We start from the raw sequence: 20845 nt of genomic DNA, 5'->3' as shown, positions 1-20845 counted from the left end.
GACGTTCAAGGGGCACAGAGAGATGTGGCCTGGTGCTAATTTTAAAAATGAATCGAACCTTTCTTTGCAATGATCCAAAAGCTACAAACTTGTGGTTCAGAGGCTTTCAATAGTATCTGCTCAGATTTGACACTCCAAGGTTAAAAAAAAAAAATCACAAAAGAGTTGTGTTATACACAGCAACAGTAGCTTTTTCCAACAATTTTTCAATTATTGCATTGTATACTCTCCAAGAAAAGTAACTGTCTTGGCTACCGGAGGACAAGACTTAAAAAGAGGCTGAATGAACGAACTCCCAGGGAATACAGCCCTCTCCCTCGGAGGCTGCCTGCCCGAGGACGGCTGCTGCGCCCGCTGGGTGACTCTAAGCCTGGCTCCGAGCTGCTGTCACCTGATGGATGAGCACACCGCGCACCATCCACTCCTGAATCGCCGCCCTCCGACCTAAGCCGTGGCAGCCCTACAGAACTTCGCCCGGGTGCTCTCCTCCTTCACGTCCCCCGTGGAAACGGCCCAGCGAGGAAAGTTTGCCCAGGCACAGCCCCCTGCGCCCAACTGCGTGAGCGCCCGCCCGGAGCGAGCAGTACCCCGCTGCGCTCCGGCTGCTTCGCGCTGGCTCTTGCCGGGGATTTGCCTTTTTCCCCGGCCCCCGGGAAGCGATCGCGGTTCCAGCGGGGCCCTTCCTCCCTTCTCCTCTTCTCCCTTCCTCCTTTCCACCCACTGCCGCCCGCTCTCCGCCTCGGGGCGCGATTTCCCCGCCGCTCGCCGTGCCCCCGGCGGGCCGCGCGTCTCCAATCAGCGCCCGGCCGCTAATTGCGGGGGGCCTCGCCCCGCTCCGCTTAAAAGAGCGGGGCCGAGCCGCTCGCCAGGATCGCGGCGGCCCCTCCCGAGGGCTCCCCGGCCCCCCCCCCAGCCCCAAGCCCCGGGGATTGGCCCGGCAGCGGCTTTAACAGCGGGGGGCCGCCCCCCCCGCCCCGGGACACAGCGGCTCGGTCCCCGCCGGCCCGCAGCAGCAGCCCCCGATGGCCGGCCGCCTGACCTGCTGCTGCCTCCTGCTCTGGGCCCTGCGCCTTCCCCCCGCCGCCGGGGGAAGCGCCGCCGGCCGGCCCCCCGCCTGCCCCGCCGGCAGAGCCCCCCGCGGGGGCTCCCCGCCGCCGCCGCCCCCCGCGCTGGGCGGCCTCGCCCAGGACATGGTCGCTGTCCACATGCTTAAGCTCTACGAGAAGTACAACCGGCACAGGAGCCGGCCCGGGGACGGCAACACGGTGCGCAGCTTCAAAGCCAAGCCAGGTAAGAGGGGCTTGGTGGGAGCCTGCCCGGGGGCTGCCGGGGGCTTCACGGGGCCGCCTGCACGAGTCCCGGGGTCCCTCGGTGCCCCCCAGCCGGGTGTCGCCGCTCCCTGCCCTCCACCGAAAGCATCTGCCCCGAGGGGGTCGCCCCGGCGAGCCCCCGCTGCTAGGGGCGAGCACACCGCTGGTGCCCGGGGCACCGCGGGGAGGACCTGCGCTAACCCCGGGGGGACAAAACCTCTCCCGGGGCCCAAAACCTTCCCCGCGGCTCCTGTGCAGGAGCGGTGCCGCCCGCGGGACCTCTGGCAGCTGGGGCACTGAGCTCGCTGCGCTGCCGGGCCCCGAGAAACCGAGGGGCTCTCTCCCGTTTTGCCTCCCGCTCCCCAGCTCTGCTCGGCTTCGTTACGAGGGCACAGCAGCGCGTACCGGGGTGGAACTATGCTTACGGTGTCACTGTCTCTCTTTAAAATCAGTTGTTTGCTCAGTTAATGCTCTTTACGTTTGTTATCCTTTGCCAAGGATACTTAAAATAACGTTTCTGGAAAATGTCTCTTCCTTCTTTGGTTAGCTCTTACAGGTTATAGCTAGCATTGTACTTCTGAAACAAGAATTAGACCAGCTTCCAGAACAGCACTTGTTACGCTTAAGTGCTGATTTTATAGGCACCTCTGAATTATTAGTGAGCAATTACTAGAATATCGCACAGTAACTCTTATCTGTAATGCACAAATTAAATCTTTCCTATGTCAGATGCAACATTACAAGTCCTCCTGCTAGGAAGAGATCCCACAGAGGGCTGTGGCTGTTAAAACACACAGCCCCCTAGGAGTTAGGATGTAAGCAACTGCAGCCATTTGGGAGGGAAATCTCTGTGCACTAGACCAGTAGGCAGCCACTAACTAATGGGGTTAGGAAGGAGCTGCCTTGTGGATGGTTGCTCTGTGACTGCCTACTACTGCTCTTCCTTCTCAGTGAACTGAGCAGCTGATGCTGCCTGCTACCCAAATAAGGCCCTGGGCCACAAGCCCCATTTGGTGGCACAACTCTTGCACTTCCATGTTCTTCTTATTTAGCTATTCTGCTCAACAAGCAAGTTGCATCCAAGTGGTTAAATTCAGTTTTAAAACACCAGAATAGCGTCCTACTTATACTGCACACTAGTATTTTGCTCATCTGTCAGATCACAAAACTAAGGCAGAGAGAGATGCTTGCATGGTAACTTGCCCAGGGTCATGCACAACTGTATCCAAACCTCCCGTCTCCTGTAGTCCATCCGTATCCCTTCTCTGTGGGATCTCCTCTCTCCCCAGTAATGTGCCATGAAAGCCAAAGCTCCCCTGCAATGCTTTTCATGACAATAAATGTTATTTCTTTGTGATTCATCAACCTAGTGATGAGCAGTCTGAAATCAACCATGGAATGACACAAGACCAAGGGTGGGGAGAAGCTCACTTTGCAGAGTGTTTTCTTTATCTCCTCAAAGAAATTCTAGTATTCTTCTGAGAGAAGAAATCAGCAGTCTTCTAATGTGATATGGGGGACATCTGTTCTCTATGAAATACAGATGACACTTCTGATCTTATCTAGACAAGCAAAAGACTACACCTACAATAACTTTCCTCTTGTTATCCCAAGCAATAGATTTACTTCATTTGAAAAAGGAACCCTTCAGAAAACCTGTAACCCTCTATTCCTGCACTGCAGCTTAAAGCTTGTTGGGCACATTCTAGCATCAGTGTTCAAGATAGGGTTGTCAAGACAGCTCTCACTGGATTTTGGGTTGACATTGCTCCTTTATCAGATGTGCTACTGCAGTCTCCTCAATTACACAGTTGTATTACCACAGACCTGAGAAACCACACATCTCTTACAGGGTATGGGTGATGTTGACTGGGGTTGCTGAATATGGAAAAGCATTAGATATTAATGTGAAGTAATTGCTATATAGCATACGAATTTTGCATGTGTTCCAAATATAACTTAATGTTTCTCTAGCAGTACCAATAACTCCAGGAAGAATGCTTCCCAAACATCTGATTGCCTCTCACCTCCACCTGTGTTCCAAGGAGCTGGTTATTCCTCTGGGAAGGAGCTGAGAGATGGGCACACAGTTCAAGTTTTCCCTTAGTTCAATGCAAATTAGTTCATAGACTTTTTCTTGTTTTCAGGGAACTTTGTAGCTTTAGAAAATGGCAGCAATTGACCAAAGCTAGCTGCACAGTCAAGTCATAAGTGGTTTTGGAGTGCAGTTTGTGACCAAATGTGAAATAACAAGTTATTGTCCAACTTCATCTAGATACCTGAGATAAGGGAATTGGTCTTCATGGCAGCAAGCAGCTTTCTAAGCCATGAAACCCTCCTGCAAAAACTGCCTCTTACAGCTCAGGCTCTTTCACTGAATGCCACCCATCCTCCAAATGAAGCCCAGGCCTCAGTGAAGAGTGGAAAATAGCAGCGGTTTAATTAAGACAGTATCATAATGCTTATGGGCAAGAAAAGCGAATTAAGATTTCTCAGGAACTGTAATTCTGGCCTCTAGAGGCTTTCAGTTGTTTTAACATAATTTCATAGCTTAAAATATTTTAAACTAGGTTTTTTGCATATTGGTATTCACACAAGTGTGTTATCAGTAAATCTGCATTGCTAATCTTCACTTACTGCAATCAATATTCTCCTAGTAGGTGGCTTGCCTACTAACAGCAAATGTTCTTTCTTTGGCCACTTGTCTGTTTTTTCTATACCCATCTCTTGCATGCACCCTCCATACATCTTGCCTGTACTCTGAACTTGAAGCTGCCTAGAGTGATCAGAGGTAGATACAGTCAGTAAAATATTCATAGCTTTAATGCATGCAGCTAGTACAGCTCAATTCAGAGTAGGCCTGGAAAACATAACAATTCTTGGCTGACAGGTTGGTAAAAGCATGAGCAATCTGTTGAATTAAAATAAATATGGCTGCGCTCCATCCAAAACTCAAGCTTCCTCAAATCCTAAAAAGCCCACACTTCCAGGGTTCTGGATCTTCAGTAGCTATTGATTCACTCTTTCTACAAAGAATGTTGACTTTGAAGGATTTCTTTCACTTTGGAATGCAAAAATTAGCAATTCAGAAAAACTAAAATTCCCTTTCTTTGAGGTCTCATTCCAAATTCGCTTCTCATCAGAAACCCTGGGACCTCTGGTGTTTGAAACACTTCTATCCAAGTGATGCATACATTCAAGTTCTCAGTATAGAACTGATAGTGCTGGCAGTGTACTACTCCAAAGATTTTAGTAGAATTTGAACTCAACTTTTTTTGTAGTCTGAGCACCTGTGAATCCAACTACCATTGACTGAAAAGTTTACTGATAGGAATCCTGTCCTGAACTGACTGAAACAAACAGGCTGTCATCACAGAACATTGTCAGCTGCTCTGCCACCTATGGAAATGTTACAGGGGTATCAATACAGACTTCTCCACTCCTCTGCGTGAGGAGAAGAAATACAGATGGTGTGGATGGAAGTTGCCTATTTGAATATCAGTACTTCAGACTATATCTGTGGTCCTGGTATTGATGAACATCCTAACATGCTGTGGTTTCATCCAAATGATGGCTCTAGCTAGCATACCTCTGAACTGGAAGGCAGCAAGCAGCAATGTAGTGGTTACCCATTCTAGTCCCTTAAAGCATTGTTAGTACCAGTCTGAGCTTAAAGAGAGCAATACGTTCTTCAGATGGTTGTATTTTTTTTCCTTGAGATCTTATTGTTCAGTGAATAATGGTATAAATAGTGCTTCTCTTCACCTCTGAAATCTAATATTGCTGTTAAATATTGCTAGGGTTTTTTCCTCTTCTCATTCACTACAGTTTTAAGCTGAAGTGATTCCAACAAGCTCCCTATACTACCTGGTTTGAAATGAGTAACCAAAAAACAAACTTTGGTAATCTGCTTTCAGAAATAAGTGGTTTGACTACCATTTTTCTCATATTTATCCATGTTTTCCTTGTTCTCTTGCAGAATTCTTGGCCCAGAAGCCACTGTATTGCTTCAACCTGACATCCATGCAGGATTCGGAGATGATCCTTGCTGCCACATTTCACTTCTATGCTGACAAACGCCCTCGGCACCGGGAATTGTTTTGTAAGCGGTCCAAGAACTCATCCTGCCGACTCCTTCACCTGCCTCCCATCCTGCGTCTCAACCTCATTTTCCAAACCATCCCCCAGAATTCTGCCTATAGACTAGTGAAAGGGAACATCACCGTGTTTATTCAAAGGCGAGGTGCTTGGCATGCAAAGGACATTTCACACATCATAAAAGAATCGAAACAGGCTGCGGAGCTCATCCTCTGCGCTGAGCTTGATTCTGGGGAGAAGCATCAAGGCTTCCCCGAACAGGTCACCAGCCATTTGCCTTATATTCTGGTTTATGCCAATGACCTTGCAATCTCTGAACCCAACAGCGTGGCAGTCACCCTACAGCGTTATGACCCATTCCCCTCCAGTGATGGGGACCAAAATCTTTCGCCTAATGCTTCTACTGATACCCGAGTGAGAAGGGACACATACCTCTCTAGCTCTATTCAGAACAATGAGTTGCCAGAGGTAGAGTATAACAACAACAAATACAACAAACATGACATATGGGAGAATGCCTACAAGTCCTTGAAACCAAAAGGCTCACGCAAAGACCGAAGGAGAAAAGGGCAAGAAAACACAGAAACACTTGCAAAGTCTCAGGTGCTAAATTTTGATGAGAAAACAATGAAAAAGGCAAGGCGAAAACAATGGAATGAGCCACGGATTTGTTCAAGAAGATATATGAAAGTTGACTTTGCTGACATTGGCTGGAATGAATGGATCATATCTCCCAAATCATTTGATGCCTACTACTGTGCAGGGACATGTGAATTTCCAATGCCTAAGGTAGTACACCTTTTCACTCTTGTTAGCTTGCGAATAGTACTACTCTGCCTTTCCAACTACTTCATTAGCTAGATTTTTACCTTTAGACTTCTACCATCTCACCATACTTTGTTTAGATGGGAAAAATAAGCAGTATTGTTTTTAACAACTTTATAAGAAAAATGTCTCAGGTAAAATAACTTCTAGAAATTCTTATTTTATATCTTGAAACCACAACAGACTTGCACAGTTTATTAAAATACGGTTATGCACCCTAAAGAATCAAACTACTCCTGTGTGGCAGCAGAAGTAGTCAGTATTTAAACTAATAAAACAAGTTACTCTATCAGAGTATTTCTGAATTCTACTGGTAATACCTTAGGAAAAAAATGCAGACTAGTGACACATACTTTAAGAAACTGCCTGTTGCCTTGAGAATAGGAATGCTATTTACACTTACATTTGTCTCAAAGTTCTCTGGTGCTTCTTTAATTTGTCAAAGTCTTAAAATTGAGAAAACTCTGCTCAAACTAGAAAAAAGTTTCTTTTCCATATGTAGCTGAAAATGCCAAATAGCTGTCTGTAACACTCTGACTTTGGTGTTTTGAATTCCTCCTCAAGAAGCAGTGTGAAATTTCCTAATAAAGAGGCAAAGAGTTCTTGAATTCTAGTGGAATTCTGATTTGGCCTACTCCCAACTCACTTGCCCTTTGGCAAAAAGTAGAGATTTTGGCAATTCTATAAAACACAGAAGTTCTCTCATTTTACAGGGCTTTCAGATAAAGGGGGAAGGAGGTTCAAAGCACTGCATAATGTGCATGTTCAAAAACTAATAATTTTACGTTTCTACCTACAAATGGTCTGATTATTCATTTAACTGCCAATTTTGCACGTGGTCAATCTGCCCATGAATAATTGACAGTGGTTTACAACAAAGAATATCAAAGATCTGAGACAGGAATCTGCCCTACAGGGAGTCTGGTGTGTTTGCGTTGAAATCAGTAGTATGACTGCAGGAAGAGAGAATATGCAGGCTAGTTTAAGTCCAGGAACAGCAGAAATGTGGATTTCGGGGTGGGGTGCGGAAATCTGCCCAGACCCTATGTTCTTGTGTTGCTGGCCAATGCTGAACCAGGTACACAAACTCATACATGATCTGGTAAAAATTAAAGCTTGCAGAGGCTCACATACAATTTCACTTCTCTGTTGTAGTATAGGATATTATGCAGCACCATGACCATTTAACTTACCCAATGCAAAACCCAGCCTGGGAATATGGGTCCTCAGCCATAATCTGATGCATGGTTCATATGTATTAAATAAATAAATAAATAAAAAACACACCATACTAGAGCAAACTAGTATGACAGAAGATGAAACAGAACCAAAACACAATGGATATGTTTCTAGCTGGAACAGTGTAATAAGTTTATTTTGGTGACATTTAATATCAGAAACCAGTGTTTGTCCAAACCTTCTCCCTGATCTACAGTAATCAGAATACTCTATTTTTAATCCTTGTAAGAGAATCAATTTATGAGTTTCAGGTTTGAATTCCATTCTTGAACTGAAAACAAAGCTTTCCTGAAGCTAAGAAGTACTGCTTATTAAGATGTCACAGGGTGTTTTCTAATGGGCAAATTCATGATAAAGCAGACTTTAGAAGGGGTACAAACCAGGAAGAAGGTGAGCTGAAGTATTTCAGACTTGTTTTTCAACTACATCACCACCCTCCTGTTTTCTGAGGTTCAGAATTTCCCCCAGCTAGGACTGTCCTAGAGGTTAAGAAAGAGCAGAACCTAGCCTGCTTTATTTAACTTGTAGCCAGCATTTAAGTCATCAAGTGCTTGCCCAGTACCATCACTACCGGGCATTCATCTTGGTCTTTCAAGCTTTCCACTCTAGCACATCGGTACAAAAGCCAATGTGAAGCCTAACCCAAGATCACTAAGCACTTGGGCCAGATTTCCAGAAGGGCTGGAACATTTGGAGCTTGGCTGGATGTGGGATGGGTGTGCTGCTTGGCTCCACTGTAGATGTAGGGCTCAGGCAGCCAGATTTTCTACCAAGTAATAGTCCATAATAAGCAGCTTTCTCTTTAAGCATTGTTGCTCATAATGTGTACGCTTGCAGGCATTAGAAACCTAATTAGTGCTGTCGTCTTGGTAGCTTGATTTACTCAAGCTGAATTGTTCCTAACTGGTTTCAGGGGTGACAGCTGCTCTCACTAGACTTGGTCCGCATCTGTTTGTTCCCTGCAGATCCTAGAGACTGTATGGCTGGAGAAGGTCCTCGTAGGATCTTCTGCAGGTTCATTAAAAGGAGTTCTACAAGACAGCTACTGGCACTGAGGGCAGTGGTGGTTATTTGTTGCGTGCGGTCAACAAATTCTTTCACTAGCCCATTAAGATCTGTGACTTTCAAGTAACACTATAATAAAGGAGCTAGGGCTCCTTGAGGAGCTTTTTGTAAAGGTTAATGCAAGAGTTACATTCTAGAAGCTCCAGTTCTTTGAATTTCTAAACTCTGCAGTTGTTTATATACATGAAGGCTACTTCTGTCTCTCTTGCTGTCCAGATTGGCAGCCATGGCCAATGTGGATAGAAGCTTATTTCTACTTCGTGCCACAGCTGCAAGGCTAATTCGCTGCTGTTTGGTTTGGGACAGCTTTGAAATCTAAGAGAGCAAACTGTTGCTAATTAGGTAAACACATGCTAATTACAGAAGGGCTCTTTCCAAGACCAGTTACTTCTTGGGACTGTCTTGATATGGATACTGTCTTGAAACAACAAAGCAGAAAGGTGATTTCACAGTCCATCCTTGTAATGACTCAAATGATGTCACTTAAATTAAAGCTTTCAACTGCTCCTTAACTTAATCTAATTCTTTTCACTTAAAGTATCTGCTTCCATGTTGAGATTTGCAAAGTCCTTGTTTGTTGTCCCCCAGATGCCATGTACAACAAATCTGTTGAAAACTACCAAAACTGTAGGTAACAGTACTAGTTTGCAAGGGTTTATGATCTGAAAAGGCTCTGTGAGCTTGTTTGTTTATTCTAGAGCAACTTCCCTTTGTTGAGGCTGTTTCTGGAGCACTCTTTTAAACCAGAGTAATTAGTATAGGGAAAAAGTAACTAGTTCCAGGTTAGTGTATGTGAAGAGCAACAGTACTGGAACGTATTTACTTTGGAAATACAGGAGCCAATTTTCTCAGTCAGATAAGAGGTTAAGAACACAAGAGAACATCTTGCAACTGAAAAGTCTGCCCCACCTTAGCCCTTTTCCCTGCATGCCTGTCTCCAGCACTTAATAGGTGCAGCCATGGACATTTCTCTTTTTCTAAGCTATTGACTGTTGGCTGTGCCACCAGTGCCCTCCTCTGGTATTTATGAAGGCAGCATACGGAGTACAAACTCAGATACATCCTCTGCAGAAAAGCTGAAAATATGAGCACATGGCTATGTTGCGTGGCCCTGTGACTCAATCGCATATATTAAATTATTCAAGACAAATAACAGAATTGTATCAGGTTCCAAGCTGCTTTGGAAAAGCAGCTTCTCATCAGTGAAGCAATAACCATTTCCTTCTCTGTTCCAGGTTGTCCGACCATCAAACCATGCTACAATCCAGAGCATCGTAAAAGCAGTGGGAATCATTCCCGGCATCCCAGAGCCCTGCTGCGTTCCTGACAAAATGAGCTCCCTCAGTGTCCTGTTCTTAGATGAGAACAAAAACGTTGTTTTGAAGGTATATCCCAATATGTCGGTGGAAACCTGTGCCTGCCGATAAGTTCATACAAACACATCTCTAACAAGACCTACCTACCCGTCCTGCCTGACCACACTGGGAAAGTTGTGAATGGGAGATGAATCCACTTGTGTTGATGCCTACAATTCCTCTACGATCCCTGCAATTCCTCCACAAAAAGCATGCGGAGAGGTTAAAACGATACCCGTGCTCACCTGGAAGGATATGTCTTACGATTGTCATCTGTCTAGTATATTTACCTTCCAGGAGTTCAGTACTTTTGCAAGTATCTTCCTAACCCACCTAGCCAAGAAACATGGTATTTAGTGAGAAATTTAAATGTAAAGTTTTCCATAATCAATGGACTAAAATATGTTTTTATACACTATTCTTACTGAATATTTTATCTCTTCAGTTAACCAAGGAGATGGGAAGTGAATTTGCAAAGGCAGGCTTGTTTTAGAATATCACTTTTGTAAACAGATCGAAACTTTTTGCCTAAAACACTCATTCTCTTAATCTGCATATTTATAATGAAAAATGCTGTAATAAAGGGCTTAATATGTATATTTTCTTCAGGATGCAAGTATAGTGCACTGTATAAGCTTTCATATATACAGTATGATAATACAGCCATTTTTGGTTACCCTTCCCTAATATATAATTTGTTCTACGAAAGACATATATAGTATCCCACAATTTTGGTTTGCTGGATATAATTTCAGGTTGTTAAACATATGCTCTGAGTAACACCTTCTTTATAGTAATATGTTGAAATACTAAAAATAAAATAACCAAGATTTATATTTTTGTAAATTATACTTTATATCCTCTAGATTGTTACATGCTTTTAACAAAAGCTAATAAATTAAAGGTACAGTAGTATCTAAAAATAGTTGAATTGTCTTCCTATAAATCCACTCCGCTACATTCTGGTAATTAGATGGAAACATGTAAATGCACGTTAAGCTTGTCATAATGTGCTTCAACAGATTATAGCATGAATGGAATACCCTGATCATCTGCACTGACCTCCTGCACAGCACAGTTCAAAGAGTTTTGCTCAGTAGTTTCTGTACCATGTATTATGGATCTTCTGTTTTGAGCTTGGAAATACCTTTGAAAAAACTGCATAAATTTGGCTTTAACAATTTCAAGTAATGGACTATTTCTACTGGACTATGAGTAGTTGTTCCAAAAGCTAGTGCTCTTTGTCCAAATGCAGTGGCTTAATCCTAGTCTGAATTTATTAAGCTTTAGCTTCAGTTCACTGGATTTTACTGTAACCTATTTTTATTAGATCCCTTTTGTCTATTATCCAAAATACTTTCACTGTGTATTTTTAGTATATAGAGCAGGGTCGAATTACATTTTGGCTAAGATTTAAATACGTACTTTGATTTCTTATTATTCCAAGTCTCAAAACAATTTCTCATGGCTCTTTTCTGAAGTCTTTCCAGAACTTTCATTAAATTCTCTTTCCAACAGAGAACTTCAAAATGGGACACAATCTTTGGCAGTTGTTCCATTAAAAGTCTTAACAGAAATAACTGTGCTTCCCTCTAACTCCTGCATAATCCTCTGCTGATGCATCTGTCGTAGCCCCTATAACTGCAGCACTCCTCTAAGAGCTGCTGTTCCATTACTGAGCCAGTCAATTCTCTTCCTCTGCATCCCTGAGTGCCAGGATACACTGATGATGTGCTCCACTTTCACCCACCTGCTGTACGACCACCTGAGCGGAGCAGGAGCAGAACAACCTTCTGGGGTCTGTGAGGTAGTACAGAGAACGAGCTGTGGAGCCTTTCTCACTCAAGGGACAGTCCAGCCTTCTGTACCAGCTTATCTTATTAGAGCTGTATTGCTCACGGAAAGGACAAAACACACACTACCCTCAGATGAATGACCTGACCTGGAAGGCTCCTCTCCTGCTAAGGCACTAGGTAATTTCTACCATAAATATTCCATATTCATGGGGTGCAGATTCCCAGACAACAGGAGTTGTGTAAATGTGGCCCTTCCTGCTAACCTACACCAAACCAAGATTCTGCGTACATGGGAGTGTCGGCAAGGTTACTCTATCAACAGTTCTTCCCAGTTCCTCCCAACAGTTCTCATTAAGAAGTAGTTATCTCTAAGACCTTGTAGCAATTGCCCAAAGGTCATGGATCCTGCTAGGCATTTCTTCTCTAAAAGCATTACAGGGATTTACATGGGTACTACCAGGACAAACCTTTGCATACTATTGCTGTTAAAGACCTCCCTTAAAAATGTAGGGTCTTGTGTTTTTATAAATCAAGAGACACTCAACTCATGTTGACAGAGTAATGCTGATGCATAAAGAAAAATGAGAAACTTCTCAGAAATCCATCATTTGTTCCAACAGAACAGCCGTTAAGCGTAACGCTTTCCAAAGTACGTTAAGCCATTGCCATTTCTGTTCTTCATGAAGATTTATCCTTTTTTGTAGGTCATCTTGATCCCATTTAGCATCAACTGTGAACAGAATGACGTATTAGTGTAGTGTATTTATGATATGGTCTTTTGCATTTTGTTCTCCTCTGGGAATCTTTTCTGTATCTTGAGTTAGTCACTGAGTACAAATTTGCTTTCCAAGACGTGCCATGCAAGCAATTACAAAAGAGAGATACCATCCTACAATCTATTGTAAGGTCTATAGGATATAAGGTAAAACACTACTCCTACTACTCTTTAGGATACCTAGAAAACCTTGAAAGATCAAGTATGCATTTAAAAGTTTGTTGGCATAACTATGCAATTTACCACAGGCAAACCAAAATTACTATACAAACAAAACAATTCTCATATTAGTAAAATTTGTTTCATTTAGGGGAATAGTGTAACTTCGAGTAGAAACCCATGTTTTCACAAGGCATTTTCTAGTTTAGCTGTATTGGTCAATTCTCAAATGTGCCCAAGGCCTTAACCACTATTTGTATAGAAGTGGCTATTACTTTCTGTGTCTTTGGTATTAGACATCTAAACTTCCTTCAGAAAAGGAAGCTTTGCATTAAACACTTTAAATTATTTTTAAAATGGCACAAATGCAGTCAGCTGCTGTTGGAAAAAACCACCATCACTGCTCTCTTGGTTCTTCTCTTCCAACAGCCCTTTTGGTCTCTATGACCATCCTATAAACCATTCCACTCAGTGTTAAAATTTCTTGAGAAAGTTTTATTGACAAACACTTAAAATAGCAGGTCAAGATAATCCCACAATTAATCCTGACAGAATTGAGGATATAGTAATATTGCATGATTAAAGACAGATAAGCCAGGAAAACAGCTGATACTAGTCAGCGAAGTTTAAAGGACATTTTTTTCTAAACCAAAATTCATCTCATTCTTTGAGATCACAATTTAATTGTCAGAGGTAAAAGCAACAGATAGAATGCACTTAGGTTTTTGTGGACTGTTTCACTTCACTTTCACAAGGCAGCACAATTAGAAGAAACCACTGGACAATATAAATGTATTTGTTTATCAAATGAATTAACAACTGTCTCACTGCCAAACCTCAAAGAGCAGCTTTCAAAAGCAATTGTCACTGAATGAAACTGTTCATTGTAAAGTTTCTGCAAAGATGACACTTGGCCTGACACTATGTGACATCTTCGTATATGAACTGGAAGTCTTTATATGACAACATCCACAGCATCTGCATAGGAGTGTTTAGGAGAGGAGTATTTGTATAGACGTCTTGATTTAGCCACACTCTATATAATCAAAACTCATTTCAAGGTAGACAGATGCAGAACTTTGTACCTAGGCACAAGAAATGGAGGTTGTTCCTCCTGAGCAGAAGATTGCACCCTTGAAAATCATGACTTTTCAAACAGTTTTGGTGGTTGTCATGGTCTTATAGCATTATATGAGCATCCACAGTGATGCTACTACATAAAAAGAGCTACATGAAAGCCCTAAAAGATGCACAGTGGAGCAAACCCCAGAAGAAAATGAGATTTTATTTTTGCATGTGGTACTGGTGGACTAGAAAAACCATGTGTAGCCTCACATGGTTCACCTTTTCAAAAAGGCACTGAAATTCTGACACAGGGAAAACAAGAAGAGTCGGTGCATTTTTAAACACGTTCTGGAAAATATATTCTGGAACGGTTTATTTTATAAGACAGCAAACTGAGAAGTAACTTGATTACACTGTGCAAGTACTTTGATGGGGGGGAAATGCCTGCACTGTGGGGCTCCTTAAGCCAGCAGGAAAGAACGAGTGTCTAGAAGGTGAGGGCAGACACAATGAAACAATAAATGAAGTACCAGAAATTTTTTAAGTGTGAGTGATGGTCTTCTGGAAAAAAGTGCTACAAAAAACAAACAAACAAACAAACAAAAAACAACAACAACAACAACAAAAAACTCCAGTTTTTGATATCTTCAGATATTCTGGAGACCCTTGAAAAGTTATGCTTTAGCCAAACACAAGCCATCAGGCTCTTGCACACAGGTAGAAGATACCTGATACATAACAATCTTGCTAATTCAGGAGAACAGGATCAGTGCAAAGCAATCCTTTCTCACTTTCCAGGTTAGGAACATAGTTTACCAGACTGTCGGATCCCAGTTGTCAACTGAACAGATACAAAAGTGAGCATTTGAGAAGTCTGGGCTCACTTTAAACACTGTGTATGCCCTGCTACAAATCTAGAGAAGAAAGGACAAAATCTTGTCTGTATCTTTGTGATTTTTTTTTTAATGTAAGAGCTCCTAGTGCTATTCAGACTTTGTGGCACCTGTGCAGTGTGGATTAAGCTGTGCTTATTAAAAATGATGCATTAATAATATTGACAGAACATGATTAGATAATGAGATTCATTCAGATAAATAACAAGTGCCATTTTTGCTTATAAATACACTTTTTATTTTCCTCTGTATCATGAGAAATGATATCATCAAACTTGTATTTTTCTCTTGGCCACTTCTTTTCATGGGTAACATTATCTGCATAGATAATCTTCACAGAGACCTCTTACTTTCCACCTAGCCTTGAAGGCCTAGTTCTGTCTTTATTCTGAGGTCACCAAAATAATGACTGGTTGCTCTGGGACTGGAATGACCATCAAGAATCTAAGAAATATATTACGTAAGATACTATAAAAACAATAATTAATTCCCATCTACCAAAGGAATCAAACTGCAAATGGACAAGCCTGCAAACAGCACGAAGCAAACTTGACACAAAACAGATATTTCACTATGTACAAATAATAGCTCTTAGCTGATAAACGAATTAAGTTTTAAGGTTGTTTGCAATGGCATGAGATCATGTCTTGCAGAATCGCAGGTCTCCATCAAATTACTGGAGATTTTCTGATGGAAGGTTAAGGGACCATGACAGAGATTTGTGAGATGTTATTTACTAACAGCCAATAGAGTAATTTTGTTCTAGATCTCTGTTTTCTAGTCTTGATGAAAACTGTGTAATCCTCCACGTCCCTAAGAAAGCTTCTGTCTGTGTTGGAAAGGAAATGATAAAAAGAGTGTAATTAAGCAATGATGACCTTTAAGTGAAATGTGGATTCTTTACAATATACAATGTCCTTCCCAACAGCCATATGTGTTTGTCAGATGTTTACAGAATCTTCATTAACTAAGAGCTTTGCTAGATAACAGAAGCTGAAGCATGGCATCAATGACTCAGATAAGGGCAAGTGTACAACCAATCTGCTTGACAACTGACAAGAGGCTGGGGTTTGAAGCAGACTGCGAAAAGAACACAAGAAAGTTATTTGCAAAGGGCATTCCAGTTGTTTGCCTTCCATCTCCTTTCCTCTGTCTGTAATAGTACAACATTTTTAATCAGCTAAAATACCCCTGTCCTCTCGTCTCTCCATCAGAAAGTAAATATATAAGAAATGCATTATTTTGGAGTATTAGCTGCACTGTCTGTTTTCAATATCATTGCCTGTCTGACAAGAGGCAAGCCTTTGGAAAACTGGGACAAGTTATCAGCTATGGGAAAGTCTGACGCACCCTTTCACGATCCTGGGGAAGTGGAAGAGGAGACCCATTTTGACTTTAAATCTTTTCTGGAGAATATGAAGATGGATTTACTAAGAAGTTTGAATTTATCAAGGGTCCCCTCACAAGTGAAGACCAAGGAAGAACCACCACAATTCATGATTGATTTATACAACAGATATACTGCGGACAAGTCCTCCATCCCCGCATCCAACATTGTGAGGAGCTTCAGTACTGAAGGTAGGAGAAGTCCTGCATATGTGGACTAGAATTTTTGAAGAATTATATGGTTTATTTTGAATTTCTGAGGAAACTGAGTGTCCACAGATTATTTAGAAACTAAGCAGGTTAAAATTTTGGACTGTAGTCTTGCTCCATCATTTCATTCATCTTTAAAAAATACCATTACCTTAAGTTTTCTTCTTTGATGTTCTTATTGTACAATATTCTCTTCTCAAATGCATCAACTGAGTCAATGCCCTGAATACAGCATTTACATGAACCATGTTTCTCCGAGCTAGAGATTTGTCACTGAGCTTCTTTGTTAGAATACTTTTGATCATCTATAACTGAGATATCCATGCAATAAAGCTCTGGTAGCTTTTTACCTTTCTGGTAGGCTCCTGTCATCCTTAAAAACACAGTAGCCAGCTGAGAAATTTGCTATGGATCCAAGCAAGGAACAGCACTGCTCCCCACAGATTCTGGATTAGGCAGGCAGATTTACAGGGAAAGTGGAAGTCAAGCTTGTCTCAACAACAACAAAAGATCAAGATCTGTGTAAAAATAAATAGATTTTTGAAAGCTCTACATAAAGAAGTAGTAAAAAATAGTTATAAGTAAATGCAATTCTTGGGATAGAAATGAGACAGGGAGAATCTGTTTATATACAAAATAGACATATGCAGGTAACAGCACTATAGGGATCTCCAAATCCTCAAATCAGTGACCCTAGTCCTGAAATGGAAAGAAACCTTAATAGTATGACAGCTAGATTACAGCTAGACAGTATAACAGCTAGATTACAGTTCCCACATCTCACTCTCCTCTCAGACTTCTTTAGAGGGTGAACACTGAAAAAGTGTAAAAAGTAGCCAAGTGTCAAAAGTAGCCAATTAAAATTGCCCTAAAACTCAATGACGCTTGAGTAATTATCTTACATTGACCATTAAACAGACATCAGTCGGTGATCACTTTAAAACATTACCAGTATGATCTTCCAGCCAAATATCTGCCCCTCCCAAGGCAGACTGCTGGTACTGCACATACATTTGCAGGAAAAAAAAATAAAATATATATATATATCGCACAAGCACACAAGCTCAGTGAGTCCAGCCTGGAACAGACCCAGACATGAAAGGCTGTTTATCACCAAGTGCCAAATTAGACAGACCCTCAAGCTTCGATTCAGGTTTTTCAAATGCTTTTCTATTTCCCCTAACTCTCAGTAACCCAAGCTGCTTTCAAAGCTATCTGAAGACAGCTTCTTAGAAAGAAACAAGTACGTACTATACTTCACCATACTAGGGGAAAAGTTCATCCCACTGCATGATGATCAGTGGTAAATTCCCACTGTTTTTTTGAGAATCCTTTCTGTAAAAATCTCTTCAGGAAAATGCTAAATCTGGACGCTTTAGATGATTTATTTACTCATCTACTATTGACCAGCATCACCCACACCTTCTTCTAGGCAGACTCTTGATACTATCCCTCCACTCCTCCCCGTACTCACCTGACCAATCTTAGTGAAAATACCACCACCATCAGGGACCTCCATTTTGGCTTTTCACTCCCTGCTCCTGAAACCTGGCCAGAAGACAGGATTATTTTTTTATTACTAGGTAACCATGTTCTTATTTCACTCCCAAAATATATCCTGCATCTTTGAAAAGCAAGTTATTTGGACAGTCAGAAGCACTGTAACCACGTGTTTTAATTTCCTATTGCAGATGTTGTTTCTTTAGCTTCAGCAGAAGAAAATCCATTTCAGAAACACATCTTGCTCTTCAACATCTCTATTCCACGATATGAGGAAATCACCAGAGCTGAACTGAGAATTTTTATCTCCTGTCACAGGGAAGTTGGGTCTCTGTCTAGACTGGAAGGCAACATGGTCATTTATGATGTTCTAGATGGAGACCACTGGGAAAACCCAGAAAGCACAAAATCTTTCCTCGTTTCCCACAGTATCCAGGACTGTGGCTGGGAGATGTTTGAAGTATCCAGCGCTGTGAAAAGATGGGTCAGGGCAGACAAACTGAAGACTAAAAACAAGCTAGAGGTTGTTATTGAGAGTAAGGCTCTGGGTGGTTTCACTTGTGGGAAGCTGGATATCAGTGTTACTCCTGACAATAAAAATCTGCCCCTGTTAATAGTGTTCTCCAATGACCGCAGCAATGGGACAAAAGAGACCAGAGTGGAGCTCCGGGAAATGATTGTTCATGAACAAGAAAGTGTACTAAATAAATTAGGAAAGAACAACACTTCATCTGAAGAAGAAGAACCGCGAGAGGGAAAGGCTGTCACTGGACCCCGCCGGCATTCCTCCAGAAGCAAGAGAAGCATCGGAGCCAACCACTGCCGGAGAACTTCCCTCCATGTGAACTTCGAGGAGATTGGCTGGGATTCCTGGATCATCGCTCCCAAAGACTACGAGGCTTTTGAGTGCAAAGGAGGTTGCTTCTTCCCTCTGACAGATAACGTTACCCCAACAAAACACGCTATTGTCCAAACTCTGGTGCACCTCCAAAACCCGAAGAAAGCTTCTAAGGCCTGCTGTGTTCCAACCAAATTGGATTCCATCTCCATTCTCTATAAGGATGATGCTGGGGTGCCCACGTTGATATATAACTACGAAGGGATGAAAGTGGCGGAATGTGGCTGCAGGTAGTATACAAGGCAGGAGCGCTGAGAATAAGAATACACCTCCTTCTGCTCTCTGTAAATCTGTACATTAGTAATGCAAATGAAAATCCTTGCAAACAAGGTTTGGAGCACAGCATTGGGCTGGCTGTTTGGTGCCGCTTCTTTTGAAGGAAAGCTGGCATTTAAAAAATCGCAATTGCTGTAAATAGTCTGCATTATGTATCATGAATTAAAGTTTTGTGAGATTGAAAGAACCATGCATTATTTCTAACAGTGATGTAATCTGAATACCTTATTTGAACTTTTCTCTTAAATCAGTTCAGGTCACAAACCAAAGCATCTTCAAAGCAGCCTATGGGATTGAGGATGTCCTGTACATGTTTAATAGACAGAGAAATACAATTCTTTCATCCAACTCTGATATTTTCAACTTTTGTAAAACTCAGTGAACTGAATTTGGTCTTCATGGTAAAGTCAGGAGTCTGAATTCTGCAAGCCTTTTCTCATGTCAGTAATCTCAGCGGCTTTTACAGATCATTTTAAGACAAATTATTTACTCCTCTAAGTGAAGTTTTGCAATTTCCAAAGCAGACGAGACTCTCCATCTTGTTTCATTCCCAAGTTTCCTTCTGTGGGTAGCAGGTGCCTCGGTTTCATCTTTCTTATCCTCAATGTCCCTATTTTTACCCCTTTATGGCACATACTTGAATGATAAGAAGCACAGCCTTCCGCTTCTAAGACACTATTTCCTAGGAGGAACAGCAGCCCTTATCTCTGGACAAAGATAAAGAGCCACTTTGACCTACTGCATATTCTTAGTATTTCTTTGCAAGAACATGCAGTCAAACAATGTCCAGTCTTAGGAGCTGTATCCCAACAACAGTGGGGGTTGGCAGTGCTCAGCACTTGTGAAAAGAACTCATTTTTAGGGGTCTAAATAATTTTTTTGGAGTCTGCCACCAGGGTGTTTTTCTTTTTCTTTATTTTTTCTTGCGAGAAACTCTATTTTACATACAAAATTCTTTCATGCCTTAGAAATGGGATTAATTGAAAATTCCTGTCTATGTTTTGGGACACATGCTATTGCATGAGATAAATACACTATCATACAATGATCCTCCTGACTTCACTTGTATTTTCACTAAACAAGAATCCCATCTTTCCTGCATTTAAAGAAAACTTTCTTTGATTTTAGTGAAGGTTTTGCCCATGCAAGAAAATACAGTGTCTTGTGTTGTTTTCAGGTGCTAGTTTTAAGTGCTGTACAAAGCTCTCATGGGCCACCTCATTTCTACCACTCCACCTTCCACAAAAAAAAAAAAAAAAAATTAAAAAAATCTATCAGAGAACACTTTTGATTCAAACTCATACCAAACTATATGTCTGTACAAAATATTGAATATTGTCTGAACAGAAGCTTAATGTATGGAAGCAACATGATTTAAATGAATACATATGTTTTAAATTAAGGCAGCCTGTGGGCAAGACGAATTCATTCGGCACGAACAGCTCAGCTTGAAATCTAATATGCAGTTTATTTACTATTGTTAACTTAATACAGAGAAAATAGCAGGTGAGTGTGAGCAGGATGGTTGTAATTCCATCGAGAACTGATGGTTATATCACAGACCATGAGCACAAAGCACGATTCATCAGAATCCTGGGACTGATTTATAGCCTTTTTCATTAGAACTGAGCTGCAATTGGATCAGATCTGAGGTCTGGGTCCATGCAAACTCCATCCATCCATAGATGCATGTCATTAAACTCTTAGGTTTCCAGTGACATCCTCTCATTTTACCACTCCCCACTGGCTTCTGTCATCTTACAGTTGTTATGTCTTATTCCTTTCAGACCCCCCCCGTATTCTCTCCTTGTTTTTTTGATGTCTCCTAAGCTCATGAAAGTTTGTACAACTTGTCCTCTTAAAGTAAAACAAACCACCAAACAAGTATGTGGTGTGAACACATTAGAAAACTTATTCACCCATGTGTTAAGGTAATTGCAACTGTGTGCTGCTCTTAAGTCATCTAAACACAAGGTCCTTGTTATAATTCCAAGT

The 20845-nt window shown here is 41.7% G+C and overlaps 2 protein-coding genes across 2 annotated transcripts; both read left to right on the top strand.

Annotated features, from left to right (window-relative positions):
* Positions 1 to 1022: 1022 nt before the first annotated feature.
* On the top strand, positions 1023 to 10662 carry GDF10 (growth differentiation factor 10). The gene is made up of 3 exons (XM_032191177.1): positions 1023 to 1290; positions 5290 to 6197; positions 9773 to 10662. The coding sequence occupies exons 1-3, from the start codon at positions 1023 to 1025 to the stop codon at positions 9962 to 9964; spliced, it is 1368 nt and encodes a 455-aa protein (XP_032047068.1). The 3' UTR covers positions 9965 to 10662.
* A 5150-nt stretch (positions 10663 to 15812) lies between these two features.
* On the top strand, positions 15813 to 18808 carry GDF2 (growth differentiation factor 2). The gene is made up of 2 exons (XM_032191795.1): positions 15813 to 16158; positions 17868 to 18808. Exons 1-2 carry the CDS (start codon positions 15813 to 15815, stop codon positions 18806 to 18808), a joined length of 1287 nt encoding a protein of 428 aa, XP_032047686.1.
* Positions 18809 to 20845: the final 2037 nt, after the last annotated feature.

The sequence above is a fragment of the Aythya fuligula genome, chromosome 7 (assembly GCF_009819795.1).
Source record: "Aythya fuligula isolate bAytFul2 chromosome 7, bAytFul2.pri, whole genome shotgun sequence".
In the NCBI taxonomy this organism is placed as follows: Eukaryota; Metazoa; Chordata; class Aves; order Anseriformes; family Anatidae; genus Aythya; species Aythya fuligula.
Note: the sequence above shows the minus strand (reverse complement) of the source record. Positions and strands in the feature narration are given on the sequence as shown.